General features: G+C 41.5%; 1 protein-coding gene across 1 annotated transcript in view; it reads left to right on the plus strand.

The window, feature by feature from the left end:
* Window positions 1–15270, plus strand: part of crfa4 (cytokine receptor family, class I receptor 4) — a 28886-nt gene that overhangs the window by 8103 nt on the left and 5513 nt on the right. The window contains exons 2-7 of the mRNA XM_084401885.1: window positions 5891–5992; window positions 11370–11487; window positions 11568–11737; window positions 12694–12872; window positions 13304–13457; window positions 13570–13657. Of these exons, the coding sequence (XP_084258011.1) occupies window positions 5899–5992; window positions 11370–11487; window positions 11568–11737; window positions 12694–12872; window positions 13304–13457; window positions 13570–13657 (803 nt within the window). The 5' untranslated portion in view covers window positions 5891–5898. The remainder of the gene's footprint in view (window positions 1–5890; window positions 5993–11369; window positions 11488–11567; window positions 11738–12693; window positions 12873–13303; window positions 13458–13569; window positions 13658–15270) is intronic.

A 15270-nucleotide genomic window follows, 5' to 3' on the forward strand; every position in this document is an offset into this window, starting at 1 on the left:
CACCAAGCCTGTTATTTACTCGCGGATGGTTTAGATCATAAAACTCGTTTACCGTCGCCTTCCTCAGACATTCGTGATCCGACAGGATGAATTACATTTAATTACGGCTCTCTTCTTCGCTCACCGTTGAACGAGTCTCGTGCCTCGAGGCGGAAAACCGACAGATTTAATAATTTACAGTTGTGTTTTTAGTTTCTGTACAGCGTTTGGAAATGAATCTGCCGGCGTGTGAATCTGATGAAGATCGTGATGCTCAGCTCAATTTTAGCTTATTGTTTCTACCTTAAATTATTACATTGTTTAAATTAATTAATCTTTAGCTTACCGTGATTTGCATATGTACATTTCTGAAATGCATAACTTAGTCACCTCTGATCACAGATCTCTCTAAACTGTAATATGGACTCATGCATTTCTGTAAAGCTGCTTTGAAATGATGTGTATTGTGGAAAGCGCTGTACAAATAGCCTAAATGTGAATTGAATTGCATGAGTTGAGTCTGAGCCGCGGCTGCTGGCCGTGTCCTCAAGCACATGTGTGTGTTTAATGAGGGTTGATTCCCATGTCAGGGTTCGGCCCAGTGACCCGAAGTTCAGAGATAATTAGACTCAGATCAGAAGCTTTAGAGTTCATGCAGTCAGAAGAAGAACAGCACTGAGACACTCGCGTGAAGCTTTATGATCTAAACTCAGACTGAAGTCCACAATAATATCATATCAGAGGCGTTTACAGTGTGTGTGTGTGTGTGTGCATCTGAAGATCGGTTCTCTGCTCATGCTTGTTTGACTAGTGTGATACGGGTGGTTTAATGGTAACATGTACGGGTGGTTTAACGGTAATGTGTTTTGGCAGAAACGTGTCGTCTAGAGAAGGATCTCCTGGAAACTGTGACGCACTCTTGGTTCTGTTGCTCTCTGGCAGTCAAGTCAAGTCACATTTATTTATACAGCGCTTTTTACAACACAGAGTGTTTTAAAGCAGCTTTACAGAGATAACAGGAAAATAATGCAACAAAGTTTGTTTCTAGAAGAAAATAGTGTCACAGTCCAGCTTAAGTTAGTTCAGCTTCATTTCTGTTGTAAAATCGTCCAGCTCAGTTCAGTTCTCATATAATGGTGTCAATGCAGACGTATCAATAATATTGTTGAATATTAAATTAAATGTCCCGAAAAAACGCTAAAAAGGTGAAAAAGGCAGTCACAGGTGAGGGTTAGTTAGGGTTAGTTTATCCAGTGCTAATCAACATTGATTTGTCGTGTCACTAGAGGATAATGTACACACACTTTGATTCAGTGCGAACGGTTTGGGCTGCAGAAATGATGCTGTGTGTGTGTGTGTGTGTGTGTGTGTGTGTAAATGAGATGTGTTGGTTTGTCTCATTACGACCTTATAAGCAGCTTATTGATCAGCTAATTAACTGAGATCTGGACTGTAGACGTCCATCTGTCGACTGACGTGACCCAACGAGAGGTCCGATCTGGACACCTGACCCCGTTCCCGCTCAGATTAGGGACAGAAATCACAGAGAACAAATCGTCTGTAATCTTCATTCTTCATGGACAAGATGGGAGGAAACAAAGTGGGACAAACAGTGCCCGGTTGAACTGAAGTGGAAACATTTTTTATCCGATAAGAAGTCATAAACTACGATGGAAGCATATTTACTGAATTCACGAGTTCACAGTTATATACAGTTAGAGGGGGTAAAGTTTAATGCGTATTTGGCGTGCTGTCCGGGAGGAGTTGGGCCCGATCCCAGAGTACCCCCCCGTATGTAAGTGGTTAGGACTAGAAGTGTTTGAAGGGGGGGTGGAGGGATGCTGCTAAACGGTCAAGGGATTGAGGTGAGACTGCTGAGTGCTCTCCAGTCGTGTTATTATCTGAACGTGCTCCTCCTGAACTTTGTTAATAAAACATCATTAAATCCCTCAATAAACTCATGTGACTTTGCCTCAGCGTCAGCTGTGATTGGATAACTGGAGTAACCAGCGGACCAATGGCGTCGCAGCATCTCTAATGTTGGTCTGGTGTTTCTGAAAGTGTGTGATCAGGATGATCTGGTGTAACTCCCTCCAGAAGCGTCTCACACACACGAGTGTGTTCCCGAACACCAGCATCCGAACGCCAGAGAGCATGACAGCGTTTGCTGTGTTTCGTCTGACGCTCGAGACACACTCGTTCATGATGGAGGGAGAAAGAGAAAGAATGCAGAATCTTCGTTTTATTGCTGATATTTTGCGCCAGGAAGTGATGATTTTGTTCTCTTGAACATGTGGGATGGAAACACTGCTTTATGTTTTATGCCATATTCAAATTTTGCGTGCAAGTTTAACTTGGATGTAAACATAGCAAGTGATATTAAAAACAACCCACATTAATGGTTTCATTTTTTTATTTTTTTATTCACTTCCACACTGTGAGAAAAACTATGTAGAAAAACGCAGATGTCCTGACAGGAAAAAAAGTTTCCGGACATTTCCTTCCGGAACACAAAACACGGCTCACACACCTGTGGAAAATCAACACAGAACATTCTGGATATTTATGAATTTATTATTTGAATTATAAAAGTATTTGATGCATGTGATCATGGGCCGATCCTGAATCCTAGATGTCTGGATTGATCAGACAGGAATAAAGATGATCCGTCGAGCGTTTAATCCGTGACAATGGCGGCGGAGGCTAAATCTCTTATTCTTGCTGTTCTTTTTAAGCTCTTAAGCTCCTCCAGATATTGGAAAAGCTTCAGTACAAACGCATGTATGGAGCCAGGATAGAAATAAAGGCGTTTTTCACTTCTAAAGCCCTGTGTGTGTGTGTGTGTGTGTGTGTGTGTGTGTGTGGGGGGGGGGGGGGATTATTGAACAGGGTTGGAGTTTTTAGGGACACGGAAACAGAGTAAATGGACGATCACACATGAACTCTGATCATTCAGAACAATCACCGCTTTCATTACTGGACTTAATGGATTAAAGACTGCTTTTATAATGCGTTCATGTCGTCATCTGCTTTTGTGTAACATTATTAGATCAAACTTTGGTCTTTCGAGGAAAAGAGCTTATATGTGCAATTACAGTCACTGAGCAAATGTTTCTTGTCCTGGATTGAGTTTGTGTTTAATCTTCTGGAAATATGGCTTTCTCCAGTCGACATGATCTGATTAAAAGCTCCTTTAATGTTAACAAATCTCTTAATTCATGTTCCATATTGTGAATGATTCATCGGTGACTTTATTATAACGATCAGCATGATTGTGTGGGATTTGATGATGCTAACTGTTGCAGATTTTCTAATATCATGCCAGTAGTTTTTTAAATAATAATAATAATTTAATACTGGTTAATGTCATGATTGGTTCGAGGAACTGAGGCGCTGCTCTTCATCCATACACTGGCCTATTATGCCGTTTCTGATAATCCCTGTCATGTGTGTAATAGAGCTGGTTGTGAATGTAAAAGGTTTGCAAAGGTCAAAGGTCAGATAAAGAGTTGTTGGCTGCGTCTGAAAACTGCAGTCTCCCAAAAGAAAGAATCGACCTAATTCCAGTCTTACATTTGACTAATTTGCATAATGCCCGTCCATTGGCTGAACAGCATCTCTTAGCCCCGCCCTCAAACACTGTAGTGTATCTGAGACTGGAAGAGTTTGGTTCGTGTTGTTCGTGTCGAGAAGACGCTGTTTTCTGAGATTGATACGGTAAAACCCACGGCATCGTTACTGTTCGCATCACTGTGATCAAGAGCTGAGATTCAGATATGATAATGAGCGTTTGCATTCTGACCAATCACAGCAGAGCAGCTCTCAGAGAGGCGGGGCTTAGAGAGACTGAATCCTTGATCGAAGCGTTTCAAATAGACATTCGAATTTTGAATATTTGTTGAATTTTTTAAAAAACTGCATATTCGAATGCAAAAACCGTGCATTACAATTTTTGGTGTGTGGAGAGGCGCGAGACATGATGATGACGTCACTGACGCGGTGTGTTCCTGTTAGCCTATCCAGTACAGCGCAGTGCGCAGTGTGAAAAATTGGTCAGAACTGAGCGTGTGTGTGTGTGTGTGTGTATGTGTTCATCAGCTGAAACACTGTCAACAGAATGCACTCAGCACTCGCTCAGATCAAGAGCGTCTGGTGTGTGTGATGATCTATCTGTAGATGTAGAGAGTAGAAGTGAGTGTTTCTGAATGTCAGTTTGCTGTTGTGTGTTCATGTAGTTCATTACGCTGTGTGTTGAAGTGTGTGTTCTCAGGTTACTGATGCACTTACAGTTATATGCACTATTGTAACCTCATTTTCCCTGCATGCACATTAAAGAAATTGTTTTATTTAAGAACAATTGTTTAAAAAGTTAATGCACTTTAAATAGTGAATGTCATTTCAATAAAAGATGCGATGCTTGACGTGGTTTATATTGCGCTCGCTTGCGCCCTCTTGTGGACATATGAGACAATACAGTTATTTTTCCAGCTCACTATTACCGGCCCTTAATCTGCACGTTTACACACACCAGCCGACATTTGGTTTCACACGCGACAACAGAGACCAGTTCTAACACAATGATAAAGATCCAGCAAAGCCTGAAACTGTTCTGTGGTTGAGCACAGACGAGCACTGAACACTATTGACCAGAACATGTCACCGCTGTCTTATAAAGACCTCAGGAACTGTGGACACTTGTGGAGAAGTTCAACATGATGATGAGATGATCAATGTAACTACACAACAACTACACAAATGTCTTCACTAACATTCAGAAGCTCTTCCTGAGTCTCTCCGTAAGGCTGCACTCGCTACTGGTTATTCTGGGATTCTGGATGAGTGAGATTGGCCGGTTTTGTTATTGCCGGAGAATCTGAAGCTGGTGTAAAGACTCCGCCCTCTTCTGAACGGAGGCGGAGCTAAAGCTCACTTGCATTTAAAGGGACACACACAAAAACGGCGTGTTTTTGCTCACGCCCAAAAAGGGGCAAATTTGACAAGCTATAATAAATGATCTGGTATTTTGAGCTGAATTTTCACAGACACATTCTGGGGACACCAGAGATTTATATTACATCTTGTGAAAAGGGCATAATATATCACCTTTAACATTAAGCATTGCCTTTAGAATTAAATTAATTCTAATATTAATATTAATTTACATTTACATTTATTCATTTAGCTGACGCTTTTATCCAAAGCGACTTACAATTGCTATATATGTCAGAGGTCGCACGCCTCTGGAGCAACTAGGGGTTAAGTGTCTTGCTCAGGGACACATTGGTGTCTCACAGTGGATTCGAACCCGGGTCTCTCACACCAAAGGCATGTGTCTTATCCATTGCGCTACACCACCCCCCATATTAATAACTAATACACCACCCCAATATTAATAACTAATATTTAAGAAAGAAATTCGAATTGAGCTTTTCAGCCATTTTGACGGCCCTACTTCAGACATTGGTTCTGCCGTGGAGATTATGAGGAAATTACAATGAGTTTTTGAGCTTTGATGCGTGTGAACCTGCTGTACCTTAAAATAGCATAACAGGCACTTTCAGTGATTTTTCCACTCTCCAACAAAATGTGCCTTAATGTGTGTTTATGTGTGTTTATGTGTGTGGCTACAGGCGACAGACGACTGTGTCCTGCGATGCGTCTCATGACTCAAACCATGAGAGATGTGCGTGTGTGTGTGTGTGTGTGTGTGTGTGTGTGTGTGCGCTGCAGGGCTCTGGTCTCCAGCTCGTGATGCTGTGTGTGTGTGTGTGTGTGTGTGTGTGTGTGTGTGTGTGTGTGTTCTGCAGGGCTCATGATGCTGTGTGCGTGTGTGTGTGTGTGTGTGTGTGTGTGTGTGTGTGTCTCAGTGTTTCTCAGTGAAGCATGTATCTGACGTGTGTGTGTTCTGCAGGGCTCGTGATGCTGTGTGTTCTTCTGCTGGTTCTGCACTGGACGCTGGTCTCCTCGGCTCTGAGTTCGTCCCCTCGCGCATCTGGCGCCTCCCTGCAGGATGGTGAGTGAAGCGCAACACACACACACACACACACACACACACACACACACACACACACACACACACACACACACACACACACACACACACACACACACACACACACACAAACAAACGAGTGAAGAGCAACACACACACACACACACACACACGAGTGAAGCTTGGACTTAATCATCTCAGATTGTTCTGTAATTAATTGAAATTTTTGTTTTCTCAGTTTCTGGGGATGAAATGAGTAATTATAGCCGTTCAGCTTTAGAATATAATACAGAATCTGAATGAAGTGATCAAATGTAAAATAACACTGCATAGCCTTCACTGTATTATATATATATATATATATATGAATCTTTCTTAAAGCTACAAAATGTTATATTGTTTGTAAAACGTGTTAAACTGAAAATATTAACTGCAGTATTTTTGACAGCCCTATTAAATATGTAAACAGATTAATGTGATGCATGTAAACACCTCATGGATCAGCGCAGGATCTTCGGGACTGTGGATGAGCTTCTTCACTCATCAGGATCAGTGCAGTAATGCTGTAATCTATTAGTCATGATTACACACGTCACATGAGCTCATTTGTGTGTTTCTACAGATGATTGTGTTTCAGATGTGAAGTTTTTATCTCACTAAAGTTCTGTACATATATAAAGCGCAGTAGTCGGAAGTAAGCCCTACTGTGTGTGAGCGATAGTATGTGCTTCAGCCCGCATTATTTCAACTCATCTTTAAAATAATCGTGTTTAACTGGAATTCCTGGTGAAAAACTACATTACCCATGATGCCGTTCGTGAGATTCCACGAATCAGAGCAAGACGTGTCAAAAGAGCTTGTTAGCTCCGCCCACTGAGTATATATATATATATATATGCATATTTTGCAATAAAAATATAATGTTTTTCATTCCATTATTCTGTTTGCAATGCTTCATGGGATTGTAGTTCTTTCCCTCACTAAAGCTGTTCAGTTCACAGTCTTATACGTCTGTATTTTTGTCCAAATTGCACTTTTCTTTGTTGCTTCAAATCAAACACAAATCTGTTGTGTTGTAGCTGATCTGATGTGGTGATGAGCTCACTGCACTCGTCTTAAATAAATCATTCATGTTTACATGCGCCGTCTGTCCTGAATTATAGATTCTGATGTTCACGAGGCAGAAACCCAACGCATGCTCCAGGCGTGAAGCAGTGCATGATGGGAAGTTGTTAGAGTCGATTAGTTTGGCAGTTTAGACAGTTAGTTAGAGAATTATGGAGAAAATGTGGATGAAGATGGTTTTCTGACTGTAATGAGCAGTAGTGTGTGTGTGTGTGTGTGTGTGTGTGTGTGTGTGTGTGTGTGTGTTGGGTAGGGTTAGTGTAAGTCAAGTCAAGTCACCTTTATTTATATATAGTGCTTTTTACAATACAGATTGTATCAAAGCAGCTTCACAGTGATAACATGAAAATAATACAACAAAGTTTGTTTCTAGAAGAAAGTTGCGTCATCGTCCACCTGAAGTAAGGCAGATTGTCCACCTGAAGTAAGGCAGATCAATAATATTGTTGAATATTAAATGTCCTCATCTAAGCAAGCCAGAAGCCAGAGGCGACAGTGAAGGAACCAAAACTCCATCAGTGACAGAATAGAGGAATAAACCTTGGGAGAAACCAGACTCAGACTCAGTTCTCCTCTGGCCAACGAACCAACAGTGTGTGATTATGATTCAGCATCACAGGTCAGAGGTCAGATTGGATCGGAACATTCATAATATTATCCAGTTCCTCTGGTTGGAAGTCGGAGTCACGCCGGTATGGAGACGAGTTTGATATCTCCCTAATGATATCTCCCAAGGGTAGCATGTACAGAGTGAACAGCAACGGTCCTAGTACTGAGCCTTGTGGTACGCCATACTGAACTAATGATTGACATCTCTTCATTTACTGCTACAAACTGATATCGTTCAGATAAGTATGATTTAAACCATGCTAGTGCAATTCCACTAATGCCAACATAGTTTTCTAGTCTATTTAAAAGAATGTTGTGATCAAATGCAGCACTAAGATCGAGTAACACCAATAGAGAGACACAACCACGATCGGATGATGAGAGCAGATCATGTGTGACTCTAACGAGAGCAGTCTCAGTACTATGGTACGGCCTATATCCTGACTGGAAATCCTCCAGATATCATTTCTTTCTAGAAAGGAACACAGTTGTGAAGATACTGCCTTTTCTAGTGTCTTTGACAGAAAGGGTAGATTCGAGATCGGCCTGTAATTGACTAATTCTGTACGAACAAGTTGCGTTTTTTAACAAGCGGTTTAATCATAGCCAGCTTAAAGGTTTTCAGTACGTATCCTAGAGACAAAGATGAATTAATGATATTAAGAAGAGGATCTGTGACCTCTGGGAGCATCTCTTTCAGTAGCTTAGTCGGTATAGGGTCTAACATACATGTTGTAGATTTAGATGATTTAACGAGTTTAGCGAATTCTTCCTCTTCTATAGCAACGAATGAATCGAATTTTCCTCAGAGACACTACAGTGCTCTCCCTGATGCGATACTGTAGTAGACGGTTGCATGGTTATAATTTTCTCTCTAATATTATCAATCTTTTGAGATAATATTTATTCAGATAGTCCACATATATTGGACCTATGTATTAAACCCAATGTACTATTTAAATCGATTGCTGGACATCGTAGTGTTATTGTACATACATCTGATTTAGCATTGTGTTAGCCACTGGTGCCAGGGTGTGTTCGTGCATGTGTGTGTGTGTGTGTGTGTGACGGCCGTGTCTTTGTTTATACGAGGAGAAGCAGGTTTTTCCAGTTTGGGATTGAGTGTAAGAGTGAAGGATCATGAGATGGTTTCTGCTTAAAGACCCAAACTAACTCTGTGAATGTTCTTCAACACACACTTTATATTCAACACTGTAGATTCTTCATGTAGTGAGCTCACTTGCTCAGTGAGATTTGAGCAGAAAAGGTTTTAGAATAGACATCTTGTATAATATTAACTGTTGTTTTGTTTGGTATTTATTCGCTCTGTGTTTTTGCCATGAAGAACTCCTCAGATGTTGACATTCTCTTCTTCTGCTCCGGAGGATCATGTTTGTCCTGGATCTCGTTCCTCAAGACACACCCGGATTATTCCAGGAATCTCTGACTGGTTTCTGATGAACAAATGCACAAACGTTGCTCTAAACTCATTACAGTTGTGTGCAGATTGCACTGGTTCCACTGGTTCACGTCACTGAACTACACGAACAGCTGTATTTTTATTAACTAACATTAACAAAGATGAATAAATGCTGGAACAAATGTATTGCTCATTAATAGTTAATGCATAAACTAATGGGACTTTATTGTAAAGTGTTCATGTTTTTGTATATCTACACAAACCTGTATTTAATTTGTTTGTGGCTCTTTGTAAAGTTTGAAAGAGATTGCTGGTAGCAGAACAATAAGTCGAGATCATATTTCTCAGAGACTCGATCCGCTCGGGTTCATCTTTCACGCGTGACGTCAGATCCTCAACATTGCACATGCAGCGTTTGTGTTGAATATGTCCTTGAATATTATCAGCTGCTGAAAGAAAGCGAATGAATGAATGCATGAAAAGCTGCACCGATCCCGTGACGCTGAACCTCAGAAAAACTCACAAAACATCGGAAATCACAACAGACAAATCTTATTTTATGGAAATCTTGAATCAGAATATCTTCCTCTTGCAGCATCTCTTCTCTGATGACGAGGGCGGGGCTATAACCTGTCACTCACATGAGATCAGCCAATAGCAAACCACAACCATCCAATCGATTTCCCACAATTTTCCCACATCCCACAGACACATTTGTTCTTGTTCCAGAAGCGTTTCACTCGGATATACGGCACAATAGCACAACTTCCCTTTCATGCCCATTTGAAGATTACTGGTTTAGACCTGAAGTGGGACACAGTCAATTCTCCCTCCTCCTGATTGGCTGACCACTGTTGCCCACGGCGACCTGACCACTGTTGCCCACGGTGACGCTGATGACTGTAACTGTATGTAATGAATAGCTCAAGATGTTGTTCGCACAAATGAATTAATATTTAGATGATATATGATGGAATCACAGACTGATTCATAATGCGAGTGAAAGGTCGCAAGGTTGTCTTAGGTGAAGACGGATCACCATGGAGACGGAGAGAAGGCCAGAACACTGAAGTGTGTGTGTGTGTGTGTGTGTGTGAGGTGTGTGTAATCTGTGTCATGAGGGCTTCATAACTTGAGTTTGAGTCCAATTCTATTTATTCTGCTTCATAAAACTGTGCCTCAGTTTCTGTTTGTATTTACTTAACCATAGTTTTGTACCTGAAGGTGAGCTAAACCTGACAAATATATATTCTCAGTTGTTGTTTTTGCATAAGTATTGTATTCATTTCATGTTTCTGTATGAACTGCTTTAGTAGCGTAATGTAAACTGTCCACTGTAACAGCTTCTCAAATGATTCTGTATGAACTTTATAAACTTTGCTGAACCTTTAAGCCGGTTTTAACTGCTTTATGACTCGCTCACAACACGCTCTTTGTGTCCGTGTTTTGTAGGAATGCATAGCGGCTAAATCAGATTAGCATAGCTGCTAGCATTAGCCCACAAGTCATAATCTCAAACAGACGGAAATGAGCCAGATGCCTTTGAAAACTGCTTAATGGAGTGTGTTGTGTTGTTGTGTTTAGCTTGAAGCTGTATAATAACTGAGTTAGTATCAGCTGATGAACACGCGCTTGTGTGAGAATCAGATGAAGAGAGAGAGATGAGCAAATCTGTTCATGTTCAGGCAGGATGTTTGAATGTGGCTGTCAATCAAACTCACAGTCGGCTGTGTCTCCGCCCACTATCAGTGGGGTTCCAATATGAGTAGAAATATCTTAAATGATTGCATAACCATATATATATACACTATATTGCCAAAAGTTTTGGGACGCCTGGCTTTACATGCACATGATAATCCCATTCCTGATCCGTAGGGTTTTATATGGAGTTGGCCACCCTTTGAAAGAACTCCCATTCTTTCACAAATGTGTGTAGAAGCGTCTGCATGCCTAGTGCTTGATTTTATACAACTGTGGCCATGGAAGTGACTGGAACACAAGATTCAATGATTTACAGGGGTGTCCCAATACTTTTGTCAATATAGTGCATACATAATAATCGCTAATAATAAACCGAATGATATCGTGCGCCATATATCACGCTGATGTAGAAATCGTTATTGGTGTAAACGGGCCTTAAGTGTAAAACAGCTTCAGTGTTCATTCTGAAAGTGCTTCCTGTACTTCATAACTGGAGATCATCAGTCGTGTGTGTGTGTGTGTGTGTGTGTGTGTGTGTTTCAGATGGCACCAGGCCGTTCATTCACCTCTGCCGATCGCCCAACATGGTGGACTTCACCTGCTGGTGGCATCCCATCGAGGGGCAGGACAACATCACCTACACGCTTCAGTACAAGATTGGGTGAGATCCCGTCAGATGATGGTTCATATAGAGCGTCATCATGAGTCATGTGTAGTGATGTGGTCATGTGATCTCCGCAGTGATGGCGCTGATCAGGACTGTCCCGACTACACCAGCGGCGGCAACAACAGCTGCTTCTTCGACGCCAAACACACGCAGGTCTGGCAGATCTACTGCATGATAGTGACGGCTCACACGGGCTCGGGCCCGCGGACCTCGCAGAGACACTGCCTGGACGTGGCCGATATAGGTGGGAAACATCACGTCCTCACGCGCATTACATTCCTCTCAGTTCTCCGGTCGACACTGAGGAGTTATCCTGCCCGACACTCTTACAAATAACGTCTCTTTATTGGCATTTACCCACTTAACCTTTAATAACATCCATGAAGTCTTTCCATTACACTAAAGGTTCTTAAGATTATTATAATGTTCTTCACACTAAGAGAAAAAAATGTTTTTATTAACTCTTTCCCCACCAGCATTTTTGATCATTTTCACAAAAACAGAATATTTTTCAATATCTGAACATGCAATATATCAAAAGCAAGAAGCTTTTATTCCAGCTTCATCCATTATATTTGATCAACAACACTTGAATGTGGGTAAGTTTCATCAAAAAGCTGAGAAAATGGTGTTTTTGTCAAAGTCTTCGTCCGGATGGGATTCAGAACGATGATCATAAACAGAGATGGAGTAGATCGAGTCACAGTCGCTTCCTCCTAATGGGTTCAGCATTTCATTCAGTAACGTTCGGCAGTTTTGATGCTGTTTAAAGTTTGATGATCGCGTTATAATTTACATGTGCGTCAGCAATGCTTCTGCTTCTGCTTCTTCTTCTCCTGTGTTTTAATCTGGAGATTCTCTACTCTTTAAGAAGATGTGTAATAGCGCCCCCTACCGTATAACAGTGAAAACACGGATCGCTGGAAAATTCAGTCAATGGCAGGGAAAGAGTTAAGAACTGTTAACTGAAAGGATCTTTGGGAAACCAAAAATGGTTCTTCTATGGCGTCGCTTTGAAAAACCCCTTTGAAACCTTTATTTTTAAAGGTTGATTTGCAGCCTAACTGCAGAGTTTAACAGCTTGTCAATCTGCTTTGTTCTACAGCACTTTATACAGTACAGTTGTTTCAAAGCAGCTTCTCAGTAATAAAGGAAAGCAGGTTTCTCATTAATCATGATCTGGTGTGTTTGCGTCTGCAGTGCAGACCGACCGGCCCTTTAACCTGTCCTACATCATGCTGAACGAGAGTCACTGTGAGTCCTGCAGCTCCATCATGCTGTCCTGGATGTTCCCGATCGCGTCTCTGGTGCGTCAGGGATGGATTACGCTGGTCTACGAGCTGCGCTACAGAAACCTCGCTCAGCCCGACATATGGAAGGTACGGCCTTCGCTTTTAGGCCAACAACTGGGAACACTGTCCAATACAGGAGCACCATTATGCACATAAATCATCATAATCCTCATCAATTAGGCATCAATCGAAAGCTTAAACACTCAAAATTCATCCTCTGAAAATGGTTTTGAAATTGGACATTGTGTTACCATGGAATCGGTACTTTAAATCCTTTTAGCGGCTTGGCTAGACATATGGCTTTGATTTTATAGCAATTTTAGAGGCCAGATTATTTAGTAAATTCTTGGTTCTTAATGAACCATACATTAACTCATAATTATCTGTGCATTATTTAAGGGTAAATTAATGCATATTAGTGCAGCCGTATTGTAAAGTGTTCCACGATAATTCTAGAAATGTTTATGAGAAAAAGGCCTCTTTGAGTAAGGTTTAGGATGTGTGGTGTGTGTCCACAGGTGAAGGAGCGTTTGCGGGAGCCTCATGTTGACTTGTTGGGTCTGCCGGTGGGAACGTACGAGTTCATGGTCCGGTGCCGCTCCACAAACAGCAAACACTGGAGCGCATGGAGCGAGTCCATCAACATCAGCGTCATCGGCAAAACTCTGTCCGGTACACACACACACACACACAGGCATTGACCCATCTGTCACGTCTGAAGGTTGAGCTCATGCTCTAAACATCTGTCTGTCTGTGTGTGTGTGTGTGTGTGTGTGTGTGTCAGATCGCTTGTTGGTCTTCATTCTGCTGACCAGCCTCGGCATCATGGCCTTCCTCATCATCGGTTTTGGGTTTATTCCACGAGGAAAGAGGTCAGTGACCTCTTTATATGAAAAAATAAAAAAGGTAGTTACTATCTTGCAATTCTAAATGTATTACTCGTAATTGATATGGCTGTCATAGCAACTCTCGCAGTGTTGGGATGGTGATGAATATGATAATGTTGATATGTTTGGTCCTGGTGGAATAGATCTGCTACGCTGCTGCTGCCAATACTCACACGACACGCTGCTGTACAATATAACACATGAATTACCCGTATCTACACAGGTGGAGCTGGGGAAAGTGGAGAGTTTCTGAAAGTGCGCTGTTGCAATTATTTACATTACATTTACATTTAATCATTTAGCAGATGCTTTTATCCAAAGTGTCTTACAAATAAGGAGAACAATAAAAGCAGTCAAGCAAACAATAATGCAGAAATATGCAAGTGCCGTGACGAGTCCCAGTTAGTCTAGCACAGAACGGTTTTTTATATGTACATTGTTGTTGATCCTGGAACAACTTTCCAATCAACCAATCAGATTTGAGGGACAAGTTTACAGTTTATGTCAAGTTTAGACTTAGACCCAGGGTGAGGTGCTTCAACATCAGTGTTATTCACCCATCATTTCCCTCTGATTTTAGGGAAAAGTTATGGGTAGGGTTAGGTTTAGGGTAGGAATAGGTTAAGGACTACATTTTGGGACAGGAATGTTATTCCAGGATCAACAAAATATTATGATCCAGGATCATGTCTTACTTGGCAAAATCACGGTGACCATATATACAGTATATATATATATAAAAATAGATAGATATATAGATATATAAATATATAGATTTATAGAATAGTAAGTCTTAGTATTAATGGGTCAAGTGTTGCAGAAAAGAAATGTGTCTTCATCAGTTTCATGAATATGGCTAAAGACTCAGCAGGTCATTCCTCCAGCAGGGAACAGTCCAGGTGAAGGTCTGTGAAAGTGATTCTGTGTCTCTTTGAGATGATGCACCACAAGATGATTGGCAACCAGTGCAGGTTTATGAGGAGAGGAGTGACGTGCGTCTCTTCAGCTCAAAGACCACTCTTCTGGATTCTGGATCAGTTGCAGAGGTTTGACAGTGATAGTGGAAGGCCTGCCAAGAGAGCATTGCAATAGTCCAGTCTGGACAGAACAAGAGCTTGGACAAAGAGTTATGTAGCATGCTCCAAAAGGAAGGGCCTGATCCTCATAATGTTGTATAAGGCAAATCTGCAGTTCTAGTAATGTGGTCTGTGAAGTTCAACTGATCAATCACAACTCCCAAGGTTCCTGGCTGACCTTGATGGAGTTATGGATGATGAACCCAGCTGAATGGAGAAGTTGTGGTGCAGTGTTGGGTTGGCCGAGAACACAAGCAGTTCTGTCTTGACAAGGTTTAGTTGAAGGTGATGGTCCAGCAAGAAATGTCTGTCTGTCTGTCAGGCAGAGATGCGAGCAGCTCGTGTCGGATCATCCGGCTGGAATGAGAGGTAGAGTTGAGTGTCGTCAGTGTAGCAGTAATAGGAAAAGCCATGTTTCTGAATGACAGATCCTAGTGATGACATGTAGACGGAGAAGAGAAGCGGTCCCAGCACTGAGCCCTGAGGCACTCCAGTAGCTAGATGATAGTAGAGATAGGAAAA

The sequence above is a fragment of the Rutilus rutilus genome (genome assembly GCF_951802725.1).
Source record: "Rutilus rutilus genome assembly, chromosome: 2".
Lineage (NCBI taxonomy): Eukaryota > Metazoa > Chordata > Actinopteri > Cypriniformes > Leuciscidae > Rutilus > Rutilus rutilus.